The following is a 20,619-nucleotide window of genomic DNA, read 5'->3' as shown; positions in this document are numbered from 1 at the left end:
TGTGTAATGTGTGGAAATGTAAAGTTTCCATGACTTCATTATTACTTTTTCCATTAGAAACGAGCCCACTTCAACCCCAACGTCCAAACCAGCTTTCTGATTCTGAAATCTCGACCCTCCTTACCCTCTAAGGGACGATAAAACACGCACAGACGAGTCCTGTGCGTCTGCAGCGCTCCTGGTGTGGGCAAAGAGGTACTGCAACAACATCCATCACAACATCCATCTCTCTCCTCCTCTCTCTCTCCCTCTCTCGGTCCCACCCCCTTCTCCTCCTTGCTGTTACCGGACAGACCGGAGCAGCATCCCCGCGTTATTGTAGCCAGGCTTCCTTCAGCTGTTCCCGCTGCACCTGCGTGAGCCCCTTCAGTGAAGCGAACCCACAGCGCGATCACAGCAGCGGTGCGTGGAGCCCGGAGAGGAGGAGACGCGAGTGAGCGTGGCCGGGATGAAGCAGGAGCGCACGGACCGTTTCCTCCGGTAAAAGAGCGGAGCAGGAGCCTGGACATCACCGGCGGGAAGCGGAGGCGGAGGAGGGGGGGAATTCGGGGATACAGCCATGGCGACGGGAGGAGGAGGCGGAGGTGGAGGAGTGAGGCGCAGGAGGAGGAAAGCGGGGCTCCCGGGGCTCTGCTGGAAGACCTGCTACTTCCCGCTTTTGTTCTGGGTCGTTTCCGCGTGCGGGGAGGAGAAGACGTTCATCGTGGAGGTGAGTGAGGAGGTGTGCGTGCGTGCGTGTGTTAAAGTGGGGTAAACACCCACGCTGTCATCGCTCCCCGCGTTAACGCGCGCGGGCTGGAGCAGAGAGTCGTGCGGTCCTCGGGCTGTTTTTCACGTCCGTGCCCCCCCCCCCCAAAAAAAAAAAAAAATTAATAAAAAAAAAAATCATCTCCCCCCCAGCCTTGAACCTCACTCTAAAGTGACAGCCCCCCCACCCCCACCCCACCCCCCGGGAGTCAAAGAGGGTCTTTTGTTCCCATCCTGGGGGGATGCCCGCTGCCTTTACTCGTGAACGCTCCTGGTAGTTTTTGTCTCGTCACGCGTGGATCGCAGATATCTGGCTGTCCTCCTCCTCTGGCTGGGCGGAGGAGGTGGAGGAGGAGTTGGTCCTAAATGATGAAGCAAGTGTGAGAAACTCTCGGCCCTCACTGGGACACGCGCGTTTTGGGGGAGCTGATGGACAGCTGTTAACACCCCCCCCTCCCTCCATCATCCCCTAATTAGAACTGAGGGTGAATGTGCGCGTGCAGGAGAGCGCGCGTGGCACCTGTCAATAAATGATGAGCGCGTACAGTGAACAAAGCTCCAGCAGCACAGCGAGCCCCTTCCCTCGGCCTCCACGCTCCAAATATAGCCTCCCTCCATAATTCATGGAGCTGGCTGGGAGTCGGAGGAGAGGAGAGGTGCGCGCGGATGCTCAGACCTGTTCTGCTCGTGCACGAGGGCCGGGCTTTGTCTCGGAAAGTTCAAGTGTGGAGAGCGCACGTGCGGCCCTGCGATGTTTGCTGAGAGGCAGGGTGACACCTGGCTGAGCGTTTGGGTCACGCGCGATGAGAGTGGGTGTTTTCGGCGCGTGGTCTTTGTGAAGTGACACTTTGGTAGAGACAAAGAGGCGCCCGTGGCTGTGCCGCGCGCGGCTGTTCCAGCAGAGATGAGCTCGCGGACCCGTCTGAGCTGCAGCGGTTCCAACTGAGACAAACAAGCAATGAGCCGTGACACCCCCACACACCCACACCATCGTGACGTGTCGCAGAGCTGAAGGTGAAGTCTTTGTTTAAGGCTCCACAAACCCGAAATATTCTAATGACGCTGATGTGTGATGAACAGAAACACGCGTGTCCTCTGACCCGCGGAGCTCTGCAGATATTTGTCTCTTTATTTTCCAACATTTTCTTATAAAGAAATAAAAATAACAAAAATGAATACGAGTTACTCAGGAAGGTGTTTGTTTCAGCTGCTTTTACTCAACACATGCTGCAAAAACATTATCAACACTCTCAGAATAGTTGTTCAGTTTCATTTTAATGCTTTTCCACAAATGTCCCGCTCAGGGTGATGTCCCCTAACATCTCGCTGAAAACTTAAAAGCCCTCTAAATTTTAAATGTTAGTGACTTCATGCAATAAAATGAAATCTGGTATTTTTCATTGTTTTTTCATTGAAAAAATAAACATCAATGACTTTTTATCAGTTTTTAAAAGTCGCTGCTGTTTGCCTTGTTTAAGTTTTAGCTGCCTTTGGTCAACATTAAATGTTCGACGTGATTCTGCTGGTGCTGAACATGTACCAAACACAGACTGTATGTAAAAGATGGAAGCAGCCACAGCATTTTGAAGCCTCGACTGTGGCTTTCTGACTTCGCCATGTTAGCTTTCTTGGAGCCACAAGTGGCCACATGTGTTTCGCAGTAGTGGATTACTAAATTATCAATACTAGCTAGCTTAGTTAGCAAGCTGCATCCATAGGCTGTCAATCAGAGAGGCCACACCTCTAATAATGCAAAGTTTAAACCTTCATTCAGTCTAAGCAGATGAAAAACAACAGATGTTATTTATAAAAACATTTTCAGGTCCTCTACAGTTGTTCTGAAAGTATTTATTTATTTATATATATCAGGGTGTAAACAAGTTTATTTGAGCCTATTTATTGCAGCCTCTGCTGGACGTTGGAGGAACTGCAGTTTTTGGCAGTTCATCACGTCATTTGTTTCTTACTGTTAAAATCGATACATTGTTTATATTGTTTGCTAAGTTTTTGTTTTTTTTTACATTTTGAGGCTTAGCATGTTGTTTGTGCAGCAGCTTATTGCAACATGCCGTTAAGTTTCAGGTTTAACCCTTTAAAACCGGTCGGAGCGGGCACGCTCTGTTTTGCGCAACTATTTTTAAATCCCGGTAGCTCTGCAACCACGTGAGCTAGCGCAAAAATTTTTTTTGCATATGAAACCAGAGGAGTTGTACTTACATCTTATGCCATCAGCTTGTCCTCGGTCACAGTTTCCTTCCACATATAACTTTGCAAAAACTGCATAAAAAGCATTTGCAGCAACAAAAACACAATATTCCAGAAACACGTTTTGCCGATCCGATCAGCTGTTCGTAACACTTCCTACGTTGGAATAGACGTCAGCGCGAACTTTTGCATGTCCGCCATGACCTGTCCGAAACCAGAAGTGACGTTTTCGCGGAAATGTAGTTTTTTTTACCATCAGGGCCTCATGAGCCTATACTGGTGTTTTTAAAAGTTATGTTTGACTTCATGACTTTCTGTGTGGTTTCTGGGATGCTTAGGACTCATATTGCACTGCTGGAAATAGTTTATTTTGATGCATATGCTGCTTTTTTGCAAATTTGCATTATAATATTTATTTTCGTTTTTCCTGCAGTATATAAAAATTGGTGTATTTCAAAAATAAAACTATGAAGACACTCAAAATAAATTTCCTGTGGTGGGAAACTATTTTGTGCAACTTTTTTGTATTTACAGTTTTGAGGGATAAGCCTCTTAAATTTCTCTAACTAGAAATATATGTTAAAAAACAAAAACAATTTTCAATTTTTTTGTAGTTTATTGCACTTTTTTGTAATTTATGTAATCACTATGCACTTAATACAGACATATTATTAAAATCTAGGCTGTAATGGTTGTATTGATGTATAGCAACTTGAAATGCTCCCAAAAATGGCTCCACAGCATGTAAAAATATAATATAAGCTCTGGTTGGTTCTATGGTAGGTCTTAAAGGGTTAAACGACTTCTCTAAACTGGTACTTTCAGGATTACAGGGTTATTTTAGAAACTACTGTCAGATATGAGTGTTTAGTTGGAGGACGCGGTCGGGGCTGAGAAAACCACCGAAGCTCAAACTACTGAAACCCCTGCAGGGAAGACGTGGGGAGGCAGCGGACGTGGAACTGGGTGACTCCTAACAGCTTCGGTCTTGAAGCTCCAGCCGTCACATGGATTGTGGAAGTTGTTTGATTGCTGATGTTGTGCGCGTGTGTGTTTCTGCTTCATGCTGAAGTCTTTGTGTGACAGCCGAGGCTGCAGAGGTCACATCTGTGCAGGCCTTCATGTTTTTCTGGGAAGCTTTTGATCACGTCACAGGTGCCGTTTATTCACGTGTCTGCTTCACATGCTGCTCATCATGTGAAAGTTTGAAATCGTGAGTCCTCCTGCTGGGATGTAATGAGGTTTGCAGTCTCAGTACTTGGAGGTTTGGGAGGAAGGCTGTGCCGTAAGTCTGTATTAGCTCGTTTTCTATTATTAGATATTTCTAATCCCGCAAAGAAAAGAGAAGCTTATATTTGGTTAGTGAACACACAATGTTAAAATTAAAGCTAATTCTAAAACAAAAGGGCTTTACTTTAATTTCATTCTCATTAAACACCCTCTCAGGGTGAAAGAGAAGCAAACGAAGCAGAGGGTTATTCCGCGCACTTCGTCATTAATCATCAAAAAGGAGAAATTAATAAATACTTCTGTCAGCAAACCTCCCGAATACTGGTGCAAAATGTAATAAAGAAATTGAAAATTTACGCTGAATCACAATTTCCAAGTTCTCTCACCCTGAAATACACTGATTTATTTTGTCTTTGCAACTTAAAATGACTGCCTTCAAATAAATGAATGACATTTAGCTACTCCAGCCTTAAATATACGTCTCTATGCAGGAGAAATCCTGTGACATCACTGGTGTGAATACAAAACACTAGAAAGCTTCGTTTTGCTCATTTATAACCATGAAATGTTGCACATTGATGACTTCAAAGAGAGCAATTAATAGATGCATTAAATAAATAAAGTTTTTAAATGGATTGTTTTGCATGGATGAACTTTTTCTTCATTATAGAGACATTAAAGCTCTTAATGACATTCGACCTTAAATGGTAAAAACACAGAATTGAGTTTTTATTTAACGGTTCTTCTTAAAAAAATCTTTTAAAAATGCAAATAAATGAATTAATGCAGATGTGAAAACCACTACAGAGGCACTCGTTGAACTAGTATCATATTTACAGTTGGTTCATTCTGATGACTAATTAGCGCATGCAGTGACGCTTATAGTTCATTTTCTTAATTTACCTGTTAATGATGATGAAGTGGCAGGTCGTGAATAAATGAATGAATTCAGCCTATTTTAAGTATTGCACACTGTCAGTTACTCAAATTAAATTCATTGTTTCTCCACATGAGATCATTAATATGTCACCTGTTAATGTTGATATTTCACTTGCACTGCATGAGGTAATTCCTCAACTTTAATTTTCCTGCTCACAACAAAACGGACGTCACGGGCAAACTGTTCATGTCAAATCAGCGCTGCAGAGATTAGTGACTCATAGCGAGGCTTCAGATGTCCTCGTCGTCCTCGTCGGCACGCAAAAATATGCAGACCTTTGGGTTTGAGGCAGGGTGGCTGTGGTTGATGCGATTCAAAGAAAGTTATCGATCTCTCGACACTCAGCCGTCACTCCGAACCCTTCGGCGCCTCGTGGCCGAGCAGCGACCTTCAGGCTGCCGCGGTGACACAAACACGCAGCCCTGCAGTTGTGGGCACGGCGCCGCTCAGGAGTGAAAACACAGATGCTTCTCTGTGCAGGCGGGCAGAGAAAGAGGGGGAGCGGAGGGAGAAGGAGGCCGCCTCGCTCGTCCGCGCTCCTTTGTCTGTTCGCCTGTTTGCACAATCGGTCAAATTTCTGCAGCCTAAAAACCTACAAATGTGTTTCAATCCGAGGATTTGCGACTAGAAGAAACAAACAACTGTTGTGTGGGCCGGAGCTGCTGCTGCTTCATAAACAGATGATTAACCCAGTGTTAACCAGTGTCAGGTTAGCAGCCAATCAGCTGAGTCACTTAAACAAAAGATGTTTTAGGTGCTGAAGACACTGAGCGCTGCAGCGTAACATTCATGCCCCTTTGATACAAAGTATCGTTGCTGGGATTATAACGCTGTGGATGTGGATAATGACAGCAGTGGTGGTGACGTGGCAGAAATGATGTGAAGATGACGATGAGGAGAACGTCCAGGCCTCGTTATCGTGATGCGGTTTGTTGTCATGACGGGAAACCTCTCTAGGCTGGTTTTTGTTTTTCTCTTCCCTCCCTGGAGGAGAGGAGCGCTGGGGGGGAAAGCGCCGTCCCTGGAGGCTTATAAACACCACATTACACCTGAGAAATGAGCTAAATGAGCCTGCTGTGCTGTGCTTACCCGAGCCCCGTGTGGGCGGGTGTGAATTCGCACCTGTTATCAATAAGCTTTGTCTCGATTTGCCATCGCTGGAGTGAAGTGCCGACGTTATTCTTCAGAGTTTCCCGATCCACAGCGTTGCCTCTGTCTTCCTCTCTCCCGCCCGTCTCCCTCCTCCTCAGCCATTGTCTTCCTCACCCACACTCGGTGCGAGCTGCAGCTGTAAATAAGAGGAGTTGTCACTGTGCATTTGATGAGGGTATTGTTCTGTCGGGGTGCAGCGAGCCGAGGACAAACTACATTTGAGGAGCCGTTTAAAGGACTTGGAAGCAGAGATGCGGTGGATGGTTGGCTCAGCTGAACTCAATCAACCTGCCCTGTTTAATAATTTACGTGCTTTTCAAACCGCCATGATATAAATTCATAATATGCATGACTGCCTGATGTGCTGCTCCACTCTGGCTGCTCCTTCTGTGCACAGTCTGATGTGTCGCTGGCAGAGGAAGGACTGTCACCGGTCCTCGCTGTCGTGATTGACTGGCAGAGCTTCTTAATGTTCTCACAGCGTGATCGCACATAAATGCCTTTTGCCAAACCTTCCCAGGTATACATCAGCAGCAGCGTCTTGACACATTAGCCATGTTTACATGGACGCGCGTAACCGGATCAAAGGTCTGATGGGAATAAAAGTGCTTTATGGAAACAAGCCAGTCAGAAGATTTTCAACATTTCCAGGTGGTTACGTCAATCAATAATTGGATTTGTGCAAACACTTCTTCTCATGTTTGGAGAGAGTTTATCCTTACTGTGCAGGTCAGTTAGTTTAGTCGACGTGGTGGGAGTGACAGAAAACTGGTTTGTGTCTGGAAGTGTGAGAAATCACAACTTCTACTATTTCTGGGAAGATGGACAATTCTGCACGTATCAGAATTATTTAATCTGTTGAAACCTTTGATGCACAAAACGCTCGTCAGGATCGGATCACCTTGAAGCTCTAATCTGAGTTTTAATCAGATTGTGCACGTGTAAACATGGCTGCCATCCAGGGAAACGCCGCCGGCGGGAGCTAACGTCCACAAAGATGCATCGGTGTCACGACGCGAGCAAGGCGGCACAACGACGTCTGAAAGTTCCAAATATTTTCAGATCTTGATTAATTGCTTGGATCATAAATACGACTTCCAGGAAGTAAACTGTAGTTTGTAATGCGACGATTGTGGTTTCACCAATGCACAAACACCGAGACGTGCTGTTGACATTAGGGCGGGGCGATATGGCCTAAAATTCATATCGCGATATAATTTCAAGCACGTGCGGTAACGATATATATCACGATATATTCTTTTCTTCTGTATAACGTATTTTCCACACTATAAGGACTTAAAATCCTTTAATTTTCTCAAAAATCGAGAGTGTGCCTTATGTATGAATTCTGGTTGTGCTTACTGACCTCGAACCGATTTGGGCAGAAATCTGTTAAAAAATGTTTTAGTACAACTTTGGTAAGCTGCACTGCTTGATGGATTGTCAGAGCATTACGGCTGCCGTAGGGAGGAGCTTCACGGAGTAATCTGGGTCCAAAACTCCGTCAGCTTCAGGTCCCAAAGTCAAACGAACACAGAGTAAAAAACGGTCTAAATTCTTTAATCTTTAATTAAATCATCAGCGTTGCTGCTTTATCAGGTGTAACAATTAAGTTTAACATCCAGGCATCCATGAAAATAGAAGTTATTAAATTTAATGGAGTTAGAAGTTAGCAGGAAGTTAGCTTGCTAGTTTCCACCTAAACATGACATACCATGTTCTGACAGAGATTTTTGAAACTAATTCAAACGTACAGCTCTGCTATCACTTCCAACTTAAATAAAGACAGAAAACTAAACAGCAGTGACGTTTGCAGGGTTACTGAAGTTGGACTACCTGGTATATAATGTTGTGCTACGTGATTGCTAGCGACACAGCTATGTTAGCATAACATTAGCACAGTGAAGCTGGAGGATGAACGCCAACTTTTTCTCCACTCGATAAAAGTCATTAATGAATCGATGTTCCGGAAGTGGAGGAAGCGCAGTTTTTGGCTTTCCCCATATTTCAAAAGTGCTTCATCTCTTTGCTATGACTGTCGGCATATTTTGCAGATGATAATGGTTTTAGCCGCTGCGATGCTTTCGACCAAAACAGGCGCAGCTTGATGACATCATCAACATGCGCTATCGCGATAGAGCGGTATAGTCAAAATCTCTATCGTTGGCCAAATTTATATCGTTTCTATCGTATATCGTTCATATCGCCCACCCCTAGTTGACATCTCAGCTTCTTCGTTGTGTTTCCGTAAATGATCATGAAATGTGAAAATGTGAAGTTTGATCTGTTTTTACTCCATATTTTTATTTTAACTTGTCATTTTACACCGTGCACGGTCCCCTAATCTGGAGCTCTGAGCTGTTCCCTTATTTAATGCTGCAAAATCATTTGTCTCATGCTACGGTCACATGGGGGGGAAAGGTCAGTGATCACAGTCAGATCGAAGGAGACCGGTGGAGACGGTCTGTCTCCCATCAAAATCAATTCATTTCATTAATGTCAATTTTTTAAATAAATGTCAAATCAGCAGTTATATGGAAACTTAAGCTGAATCCAGCTGTGTGGAGCCCGTTCAGTCGAGTGCAAAGAGATGAGTTGTTCATCAGCACAAACTCCGATTAACTGCAAACCGTTTCCGGCGTGTCTGCGAGTGATTGCAGTCGCTCTGAGTCGCACCACGATGTTGTGGTGACACTTTGCCTCTGACCTGTGCAGCTGCTTCATGATTGAATGCATTAATTTAGAGATTGAAGATGCTGCACATTCAAATCTTTTAATATTCAGTTTTTTAGCATCTTATGAACTTTTTAATGAAGGTTTATAAAATCAGGTTGCACACACAGGGGTGTAACAATATTACAGAGGCTTTTCAGACACGATTCCCAGAACAGAGGCCGATTAATTCTCAGTCAGGTGGCTAATTGATTAAATCGAGTAATTGTTTCAGCATCCAGTAAAGCTGGTGTCGTGATGTAATCACAAGCGTAAACACCAAAACACCAGCAGTACTTTAATGGAAAGCCATTGTGTAAGACATACAGCAGTCAAGAGGCAGTTAGATGGCTGTTAATACCGCGGCTCTGTGTTTTCTTGCATCATTAGGCTGCAGCTTTAGATGAGAGTCCTGCAGCGCGCTGGAGATGCTGAGCAGGACAGAAATGTGAGTGCCGTTCTAATTATAAATGAATCCGTGCGTGCTGCGAGTAAGAGCATCTTGCCTCGCCGCGAGTTCCCCGGGTGCGCCGCCGAAGGATTACGCTTGATCAGTGTGGCAGCGCAGGAAGAGGAAACCATTTCACACCAGGATGTGAACTTAATTACGCTCTGCGCCTGCAGCTGGGCGCATCATCCTGGTGTACGTCTGCAATGTGCATCGCTGTCGTAAACTAACCGATCTGTTTGTCAGGATTTTTTAATGTGAACTTTCAAAAATAAAGAGAAAACATAGGCGTGACGCGCAGGGCTGTAAGCCGGTTATCTGATTATGGTGCGTCTGAACAGAGCTCAGGAGACGAGCATTTGGAAGCTGACAGCAGTTTGAACAAAGCAGAAGTACTTCCCACATCCCGTTGTCCGTCACTCGGACCTCCTCTTCCCTTCTGCTTCATCCATCCATAAAATCTCCATTGATCTGTTGATAAATCTGTTCATCCATCTGTCCATCAATCCTGAGACGGCACTGCTGACATCGAGCTTTTGTTGCATGCTGGAAAGTTTCACATTGAAACGATGCTGAAGTGATGCGGTCACATCTTTGCTGTTTTGGATCGTACGTTATAAACTGGATTAGTAACGCTTTGATCCGATTGATCCAACCGAAGTGCAAAAATCAAATTGCATAAAAATACCAGAGAAGCCGACCGTTCATCCCCCACAACCCAGCGATGCGCCCCACACACCGACAGAGGAACACATTTTAAGAAGTGGCTTGTTTGGGGAAACATAAAAGACGGTAGCTGCAGAACGAGAACAGCTTTGCTCATCGAGGCAGGAGAACAGCAGCTCGTATAGTTGAACATGTGACTCAGCGAAGTGCACGTTTAAAATGAGCGTGAGCTGCATGGACCCTGTTAAACAGCCGCCCTGAACCCTTTTACGCTCTCAGCCATTCCCTGCAGGTTGTGCATTAACTTTTCATCGAGTGGCCACGAGCAGCTTCAGTCTTTCATCGGTTTTTATTTTTTAAAGCGGGCACTTGGATTAAATTTAAATTTTCATGCAAATGACCTCTGAGCTGCTTTGGACCTGTTTCACTTTAGTTCTGCATGGCTGCAGATGATGGCCTGTTGCTTAAACATCAGCGGGATCACGTGTTTTATTGTCATGTGAGCACCAGCATGCATCACAAGCATAAAATGATGCCATCAGATTATGCATGATAACTACAACAATAAATAAATAAGTAATAATCCTCGTGAGAGCAGCTTTAGGCAGTGAATAGACGGATACACCCGAGGCCTGTCAGAGTTTGCACAGGAAATATTTTATAAGTTAGAAGATGTGTTTACTAATTATAAAAACACCAAAAAAATGACATTTTTATGTTGGTATATTTTAAGTTGCTTTGAAGTTTGAGAGCCGGCTTTTACCAAAACAGCTGAACTTGTTTCTTATTCATGCAATCTGTAAACAATGCTTAATAAAAGCTCAGCAGCTTAAAACTACGTTTATAAAGTTTGAAGCTTCAGTCAAAAGAAAAGATGAAGTTTGATGCTCGTTCCTCTCGTCATATCTTTCTCATCTGTAAATCTTCTGATTAAAAGCACCACAGAGGAGCTCGGCCTTATCAAGCACCAACAAACATTTTACCAAATCTGCCGCTGGTTGCTGATGGCTCCCCCGTCCCGTCTTCCAGTTGGATGTGGCCGGGATGGCCTGACAGGAGCATCACAGGTGTAGCTGCGCACCTGAAGGGCTTTTTAAATTATTGAGGATGTTGTGGAGGTAAAGCTCCTGCTCCCGTCGACTCACGAGTCTCCTCCGTTTCCACAGCTTTGATTCACACCCTGACCGATGCTGGATTTTCACTCGCGCTCGCAGCTCTAGTCGATCCGTCGAGGCGGATGCATCTGAACGGCTGCTGGCCGCATTTCCACGAAACGTTTCTCAGATGTACTCGTGTGTGTTTTGCTGTTGTCGCGCAGCTGCTGCAGAGGTCTTCACTGTGCAGCGGGGAGAGGTACCTCCAGGGTTACCCCTGTGTTTTTGGTGTTCGCCCACATTACAGGGCCACATCTGCACAGAGACTTATGCTGCACAGCTACGACTTACTCCATGTACGTCCAAACATATGAATATACATTTGTAAATAGTTGCCACACGACTCCACTCACATTTAACTAATAATAATCTGTATGAACAGTTCCAGTCCCATAGCACTGAAACAGCACTTATAAAAATAACCAATGATCTTCTTATGGCAGCTGACTCCGGTTTACTTTCCATCCTTATTCTCCTCGATCTGAGCGCTGCTTTCGACACTATTTCTCACTCTATACTTCTCGGTAGGCTAGCCTCCATCGGTCTCTCCCATACTCCACTAACCTGGTTTAAATCATACTTGTCTGATCGCACTCAGTTCATTCAACTCAAACCACTGGCGTGCCCCAGGGATCTGTCCCAGCCCCCTTCTTTTCATTATCTACCTTCTTCCGCTTGGACACATTTTCTGTAAATACAATATCCAGTTTCACTGTTATGCCGATGACACCCAGCTTTATCTGTCCACTAAACCTGACTCTGCTCTTCCCCCATCCTCCCTCACCCTCTGCTTAGCTGAACTAAATTCATGGTTCTCTTCTAATTTTCTCAAACTCAATAGTAACAAATCTGAGCTCCTCTTGGTCGGCACTAAATCAACATTATCCAGAACCAACAGTTTCTCTGTTACTATCAATAACTTGTTGGTCTTCGTTTCTTCCTCTGTGAAAAGTTTGGGTGTCATCCTCGACAGCACTCGATCTTTCAATTCACACAATAATAATGTTACTCGGTCTGCATATTTTCAATTGCGCAACATTAATCGTCTCCGTCCTTTTCTCTCCCCACATGCCGCCATTCTTGTCCTTAACCTTGTTACTTCCCGGATTGATTATTGTAATTCACTTCTTTTTGGTCTTATCAAAAATCCACCCACAAGCTCCAACGCGTCCAGAACTCTGCTGCCCGTATCATCTCCAGGACCCCTTCTGTCCACCACATCACTCCTGTCCTGCAGCAGCTTCATTGGCTCCCGGTCAAATATCGCATCAATTTCAAAATACTCTTGTTCACATTTAAGACTATTCATCATCTCTCTCCTCCAGATCACCGCCCCATCTCGTTGTCTCAGATCTTCTTCTTCCCTTTCACTCTCCGTCCCTTTCCCCCATCTTGCCACCACGGGGAGCCGGGCTTCCAGCTGCTCCACGACTCTGGAATTCCCGACCTCCTGATTTAAGAAACATCTCTTCCTTCTCTCTCTTTAAGTCCAAACTCAAAACCCACTTGTACAAAATAGCTTATCCCACACAGTGTTGGGGAGTAACGGAATACATGTACCGCCGTTACGTATTTAAAATACAAAATATGAGTAACTGTATTCCGTTACAGTTACCGTTTAAAAAGGTGGTATTTAGAATACAGTTACTTTGTTGAAATAAATGGATTACACGGCGGTACTTCCCTGTTTCATATTGTGGCGGGTCAGGACTGTTTGGGTTTTGTTTGACAGCTACGTTCTGTTGTTCTAGGTGGCAGCATTACGGTTGCCATGGTTACAGGGTGACGCTCTCTCTGTTTCCTGGGTGAGGGAGCGCCTGTTGTTGTTGTGCTAAGCTAACAGGCAGAATGCTACAGGTATAGCTCTAAAGAATGTAGCATCATGGGCAGTGTAGTCCGTGCTGCAGGGAGAATGGACTGCCATACACGTTATGTGTCTGTGAGCGAGGGAGGGAGAAAAAGGAAAAGTACGAGCTGTCATCGAGCAGAAACGGGAGCTGGAAGCATGTAAATATAATAATAACCACTGCAGCCAAGAAGAGAGCCTGACGAGCCCAGCTGTAAGTAAGCTATTAAGACTCGACTGTACACCGTGTTCGTGTTTTCCTCTGAAACAATAAGTTCTGTTGGAGCAGCCTTTCAACGCCTCTCTCTGTCTCTGCTAGCAAAGTTGACCCAGACAACAAAGTAAAGCTAGTTTTCGGCTACGAACCCGACACAGAACCCACCGTATTAGCCAGAGGTCCCTTTACTACGGTTCGGAGCCGCGGACCTTCAGTAACAGTAATAAATCACAGCAATAGTACATTCATGTAGTTGTAAACAGCATGATAATATATTAAGTAATCCAAAGTATTCAGAATACGTTACTCTCATTGAGTAACGTAACGGAATACGTTACAGAATACATTTTGGGGCATGTAATCTGTAATCTGTAATGGAATACATTTTAAAAGTAACCTTCCCAACACTGACCCACATAACCCACATGATTCTGTAAACTTCTTGCTTTTATTCTACTGTGTACAGCGACCTTGAGTGTTCTGAAAGGCGCTTTCAAATAAAATGTCTTATTATTATTATTATTTGTAATTATGTGACCAAAGCACACAAACAGTGCTTATTATCGTGTCTGTTGCTGCTTTTCTAATATTACACTTCTGATTATCTAAGTGGACCTGTCCATTTTAGTAATTGGTTATATTCTGTCTCTTAGTTAGATTAATAAGCACCGGGTGGATTTGTTAAGTTGATAACCAGCTTCATGTGACCACTTAGCCTGATTGCTGATCAGGATCAGTCAAATATATCCTGTGTGGAGCCTGCTGTGGATTTCCTGTGGTGTTTTTCTTTTGTTGGTTTTGCAATGAGGTGATGATCCAGACACCAAACGGGGCAGAACAACAGTTACAAAATCAAATACTTTATTTTCTGAAGTCTTGTAGTAAACAGAAGGTGCTGTGGGTGCGAGGCGGGATGTCCAAAGGTGGTGCAAAGGATCCGAACTCTGCAAATAAATTGGAAACGAGACAAAGACTGAGGGAGCGCGCTCAGACTGAACTCTCAGAGAAACAGGGAAAGTCAAAGGAGAACAAAGGAGCCACATGAGGAGCTACCCTTCAAAGGAAGCGGATCCGAGATCACACAGAGGAGCAGTAAGAGGCAGACAGGAAGCACAGGAAGAGGAGCAACTCCAGCCCTGGACTGGAGAAGGTGGCGATGCAGGAAAGCTGTTTAACATCTCCCAGCTCTGCGTCTCCCTCCTCTCTGTCTGACAAAGGCGAGCAGCTACGCTACATCCTGCACGCTCTGATCGTCCGGCACGTGACTCGCCGTGTACGTGAGCGTTATATGAAACCACAGACGTGAGGTCATAGCTGTGAGCCCATCAGTCCCACCCGGGCGTTCCTCAAAAGGGTTTCGTGTTACATAAACACGAGTGTTTTCTAAGTTAGACGTCACGTTGAAGGCAGCGTGTGCGTCCATGTGTGCTGCGGTCGGTGTGATGGAGGAGTAATTATTTACTGTGAGATGTAAACAAACCTGAACATTCACAAACCTGTGAAAAGCTGCCAGCTCTGGAACATCTGATGACCCTTGTTTTTGTGCTGGAGCGTCTGTAGCCTGTTCACTGTGGATGCTGCTGATCACAGTGTGTTTACATGTAAACGCAGAGGCAACACAAATATGAAACCAGACCAATTTTTCTGTGAGGGTGAAAAAGTGGTAATATTTACATGATTAAAAATAGGACAAATTTGAGAAAACAACAAAATCAAGCAAAAAAAAAATGTTGGTAACACTGACCTGTGTTTTCGCACATTTGTGTCTGGACTAGGGATGCACCGATACCACTTTTTTGGAAACGAGTACGAGTACTTGCATTTCAGTACTCGCCGATACCGAGTACTTAATAAAAACATGATTTAAATTTACAGGTAACAGCTTTAGTCCTATAATTTAACAAAAAACAAACAACAAGGGACTAGTTTGGAATTAAGAACATTTATTTAAAATGAAAAGCATGTTGTATGCAACATATTACAGAATAAATAATTATAAAAAACAAAATTTAATTTTAAATTTGTTCGTCTGTTTCTCTGTTTAGACGTCTCACTAGCACAGTCACAGCTGGGATGACATCAGAGGCTAGTGCGTCGTAGCTGCTCACTTTTTTAGTTAGTTCCTCAAAGGGGGTGAGGACGGCAACAGTCGTCTCCATAAGAGCCCATTGGTGAGCGGTGAGATAGTCAGGGAGTTCATGCTCGGACACGCCCAGCCCTCGCTTTTGCTCAATGAGGGACTGGAGCATGTAATACGTGCTGTTCCAGCGCGTCTGTACGTCCTGCTGCAGTCTCTTTATTGGCTGGTTGAACTGTCCCTGAATGTCCTCGAGGCGGGAGTAGGCTAAGGCGGAGTGTTTAAAATGCCCAACTATTTTCTGTCCCACTGCTGTAGCATCAGCTATGCTCCTCTGTGCTAATAAGCGTGGGTAAATAAGCGTGGGTAAATAAGCGTGGGTAAATAAGCGTGGGTAAATAAGCGTGGGTAAACTCTTTGTACTCGTTGTCGTGTTGGGATTTTGGTGCTTGATTAAATTGCTTGTGTTAAATGCGCTACCTTTAGAGCCTCTGGACAATTTCGCTGAGCACAATTTGCAGTCCGCCTTTGTTTTCGCGTCTTCGTTCACTTTGAAATAGTTCCACACGGCTGACTTGTCTCGCCTCGCCTTCTCCCCGCTCTGAGCTGCAGCCGGGGCCTGGGGGCGGGCACTCGGGGCCTGGGGGCGGGCACTCGGGGCCTGTGATTAACCCCTTACATGCCGCTCAAACATAGACAGGTCTCAGACCGTGGTATCGGGGGACTTTTAACGAGTACGAGTACTTTAGAAAATGTGGTATCGAGGCCGATACTCGATACCAGTATCGGTATCGGTGCATCCCTAGTCTGGACTCATTTCAAAGTCACACTTTGAACATTTTGTCCGAAAATGACCATATTTGGACAGGAAGCCATGATAACTGCCAATCAGTGCTCAGGAACAGCCAAATAAATGCTACAAAAGGACCCGCCCCACAGTAACTGTGAGAATCTGAGCTTCAGACTCACGGGGATTCTCATGCATGCACTGATCTGATTATCTAAAACTTTGACCTTTCACATGAATGTTAAATACAGAAGTCTTTATCAACAAATCGATCTGGCTGTGAGCTGAACCGGGAGACGGCTGGGTGGAAAGAAAACCTCTCAGGTCCCACAGGGGGAACCTCCCAGAATGCATCGTGCCTGAAACAGTGCTGTTATTTTCAGTTTGTGAAAGTTTGGCATTTGTGAGTCTGAGCACACTCGCCAGCAAACCCACTGCATACACCTGAAGCTCGGATTGGCCCCGTGGGAGTTTAACCTTTGACTCTGCTGTGTTAGTCCTGTTTTCTATCAGTACAGCTCAGAGTCAGCATTTCTGAAGCTTGTGCTCACGCTCTCCTTCGAGTTCGCTTTCTCCTGAAGTTCTTCAGCTCACCGAGTCCGTCACTGAGTGATCGACAGATCCGACAACAGTTTGGATTGTTCTCTCTGAGCTGCCCTGCAGGGTGTTGCATTAAACCACTGACAGCGCTTTCGGCTCAGTCACGGATTTCTCTTCACGCGTTTAATGCATGAAGATGATCATCTTCAGTTTAATTCGGTTTTCGGCCTCAAGCCCCGTTTACTCATGTCGTCTGATTTCTGTTCGTGGTGTGTGGGAAGAAGGGGTGTTTAGTTTGCCCGTCCCAGTGAAACATGAAGCTGCAGCTTCTTCAGGCTGATCTGATAAACAAACATCACAGAATGAAGCTTCATGGCTCAAAGTTAAGACATCAGGCCTCCACAGTCAGGGGTGAGAGGTGTTGTCCGTAAAGGACATTAGCTCGGCTGACATCGTCCACTCACCAACCTCCTCTGTGGAGTCGAGGGGCCTGGCCAGAACAGAGCTGGCCCTCATTACTAGTCTATTAATCTGTGTCTTGTCCCTCTCCATGCTGCCACCTCCCCATCAAACAACCACATAGAAGCCTGCAGAGGCCGCCGTAAAGTGTCCTCAGTCCCGACTCCCTAAAAGTCAGCGTGTCCTGCAGACCTGCAGATCTTTCATGCTGGTTTTCTGAAGCTTGAAGTGACAGTATTTGGAGGGTGGAGTGCACACACACACCTTTTAATCACCGCTAAGCAACAGATAATTAAAATCCTAGAATTTCTCCAAAACTGGAGGTCAGACTTTGTGGACGTGCTTTAAAATTTACTGCACAGCAGCCACATTATAGGTCAGATCATTTAATTAAAAAGGCTCCAACAATCCAAGGAGGTTGTTTTGGATCCTGGCTTTCTTATTCTGGGATTGTACCCAGAAAACATGAGGTACACAAAAAGTGACAGAATGTTTATTGATATGGGTTTGTTACAAGCAAAAAGATTAATTGCACTAAAATGGAAAAAAACAAGGGAACCGAGCATCACACAGTGGATAAAACAAATGATGGTGGCTTTGCCATTGGAGCGGATAACATGTGTACTGAAAAGGAAATTGGATGTTTTTGAGAAGGTGTGGAGACCATTTGTGAATTTTGTAGAAGGATTTGTGTTATCTGAGGAGGACGAGGACTGAGGGCAATGACATTTGATTTGGGATAATGACAAATTTAGGCCTTTAATGGAGTGATAAATCTGACGACTTTTTTGTTTTCTTTTTGCTGTCTGAGAGGAGTGTGTGTTCATGTAGTGTTTAGAATGTTGGACTGTTTGTAAGTCATTAAAATGTAAAAAATAATAAAGATATTGTTGGGAAAAAAAAAAGGCTCCAACAGCACAAACGGTCCAGTTCAGGGACTCCAGTTAGCTAGCGGACAGCTAACAGCTACAGCCGTCTTTGTCAGCACACCTGCCACTCTCTGCGGTCATGCCGGCATCTTTCAGCCTTAATAAAGTTTAAATTGGGTGAATGAAATCCACCTGAGATGTTTTATGAAGGGGAAATTAGCTACAAAGACTAAAACATGTTTATTTCTCCTGTAAATTTCAGGCATTTTAACATTGGAGTCTGTGGGGTCTGACTCACTGCTGCAGCCAGCCTCAAGTGGCCATTAGTGGAACTGCAGTTTCTGGCAGCCCAGCGTTGGCTCCACTTTTGAGCCCCAGAGGCTGCTTGGAACTGACCGAATGTTACTGCAATATGTTTTAGAGAGAGGCTTGGAAAGAGACGCGCGTCCTGTGGGGAAGTGTGTCCCTAATCAAAGTTGAGTGATAGATTTGTGTGTTTTCAACAAATCCGGGCATTTTATCAAGTGGAAAATGGAACCAGGATTTCTGTAATGAAGGTGCCAGTGTAGGTGTCAGGAGAGGAAAACAAGCACAGAATATAAAATATACTTTTAATTCTGCTAATTTGATTGTAATCTGGTTTTTGATGGTCCATCGGGGAGAGGTACAGGAGTACGGCGCGTGCTGGTTTTCTGAGGAAGCAGACAAACGAGCAAACCTGGTGATGAACATAAGTGACTACTCTCAACTTCAAACACTGAAACATAGAGAACAACAGGATGTGAATTTCTATCTGTAAGTCTCTGCACACAAGAGAAAGCTTCGTTCCATATTTATTTATTTTTCTATCAAGTCACATCAAATCAAAGCCTCCGTCGAGGCTGCACGGCACCAACGGTTGGAGCTGGTGCCAGGAAGCCAAAAATAAAGCCCCCGTTCAGGCTTTTACAATCTCTTCAGGTGCCCCCTTCAAGCCACAGCACTCATATTCAGCTGACGGATGAGAAACACTCACAGCAGGCAGCGAGCGAGTGTGAGAAAGTGTGTGAGGGAAGCTTTGCTGAACATTTGTGACAAATGCATCCCCGGCGGCAGGGAGCTGTTGTTGTTGTGCTGCTGCGTAGATGGAGACGGCGAGGCTTCGTGATGAGGAAAATGAAGTGTCTTTGTTGTACTGATAAAACGAATACTTGAACAGCAGGTTTGTATGTTTGCGTGCACGGCCACAATCACGGCATACTTACAGTCAGCTGGGTCGTTTCTTCCCGATTCCCTGATGCAGACCGACCCCCGAGCTTCCAAAATATTAGGAGAAGCTGTTTTATTTGAATCCTTTATTGTTGCTGTTTTAAATCTGTTTTTGTTTTTTGTCGTTCTTGTTGTTATTTTGTTGTTCGTTCGTAGTTTTCGGTGTCTTTGTTGTGTTTCTGTGTCTCTGCGTTGCCATTTTAAGTCTTTGTTCCTGTAATTTTGGATTTTTCTTTGTTTTCATTTTCGGCGTTCAGAATTTCTTTGATGTCTGCTGTTTTTTATTTCAAGCGTTTGTTGCTGTTTGGAGTCTTTGATGTTGTTGTTTTTCTCGTCTTTGTTCTTTCGTTGTTCTCTTGTCTGTTGTTGTTATTTTTGAGTCTTTGTTGCCGTATCTTTGAATCACGCTGCTGTCTCTTTGTTTCTGACGCTGTTGGATTTTGAGTGTGGTCATGTTTTGGGGGTTTCCTGTTTCATTTCAAGCTTGTTTCTTGTCACTTTGATTCCTTCAGTTGACAGTTTGAGCGTCTCCGTTGTTGCTACAAACTGTAGTGGTTGACACATTTCCATGAAGAACTGGGACTGATGTAACAATAATCTGCTACATCAAACGCGGGCTGACTTCCTGTGGTTAACAGAGTAGCTGAAAGCAGTTTTTTGTGGCTGGTTTGAGGCTTTTTGTTACCGCGTGAGGTGCCTGTTGTGTTTTTGGGTTTCTGTGCTGACATGTTTGTCTTTGTAGTTTTAAATCTGTTGTTTGGAGCCTCTCTATCATCATTTTGTGTCTCATCGTAGTTTGATTCTATCTGAAGACTTTTTTATGTCACTAACGTGAATTATTTGAGTCAATCTGGTTCCTGATGGTTGAACAGTTAGTGAGGGAGACGCATCGTCCTCATCCCGGGTGGAAATGATGTCCTCTTGTTTGTTTCTCGACTCAGGCGGTTTTTACAGTTTCCAGGGTGAAAGCCCTGACTTTGTACCACGTGATGAATCTGATCGCATCAGGGATTTGTCTCTGGATCGTCTCCTGCTGCGTCTCGCTCGTCTAATCAGGCTGAAGAGGCAGAGTGCAGAAATGATGGGAATAAATTTCATTACCGAACATCTCAAATTCTTCCTCTTCACTCCGATCTTTGTTCTCCGAGGGAATCCTTTCTGACAAGACACAATGCCGACTTTTCATTTTCTGCACAAATATCAAATTGCAGCAGCAGACATTAGCTCTCTGGGACAGCGAGCGCTGATTTCATTCATTAATCACTCACCGCGCGGCACCGCGGTCTGTTTCGACTTATAAATTGTGCTGTGGAATCATATTA

At 44.6% G+C, this 20,619-nt stretch overlaps 1 protein-coding gene across 1 annotated transcript in view; it reads left to right on the top strand.

Annotated features, from left to right (window-relative positions):
* Positions 1-289: 289 nt before the first annotated feature.
* mmp24 (matrix metallopeptidase 24) overlaps positions 290-20,619 on the top strand; it is an 88,945-nt gene continuing 68,615 nt past the window's right edge. The window contains exon 1 of the mRNA XM_087841132.1: positions 290-709. Within this exon, the coding sequence (XP_087697258.1) occupies positions 560-709 (150 nt within the window). The 5' untranslated portion in view covers positions 290-559. The remainder of the gene's footprint in view (positions 710-20,619) is intronic.

The sequence above is a fragment of the Neolamprologus brichardi genome, chromosome 5, assembly GCF_056152115.1.
Source record: "Neolamprologus brichardi isolate AB-2024 chromosome 5, ASM5615211v1, whole genome shotgun sequence".
Classification (NCBI taxonomy): Eukaryota; Metazoa; Chordata; class Actinopteri; order Cichliformes; family Cichlidae; genus Neolamprologus; species Neolamprologus brichardi.
The sequence above is the reverse complement of the archived record's forward strand: the minus strand, read 5'-3'. Positions and strand labels throughout refer to the sequence as shown.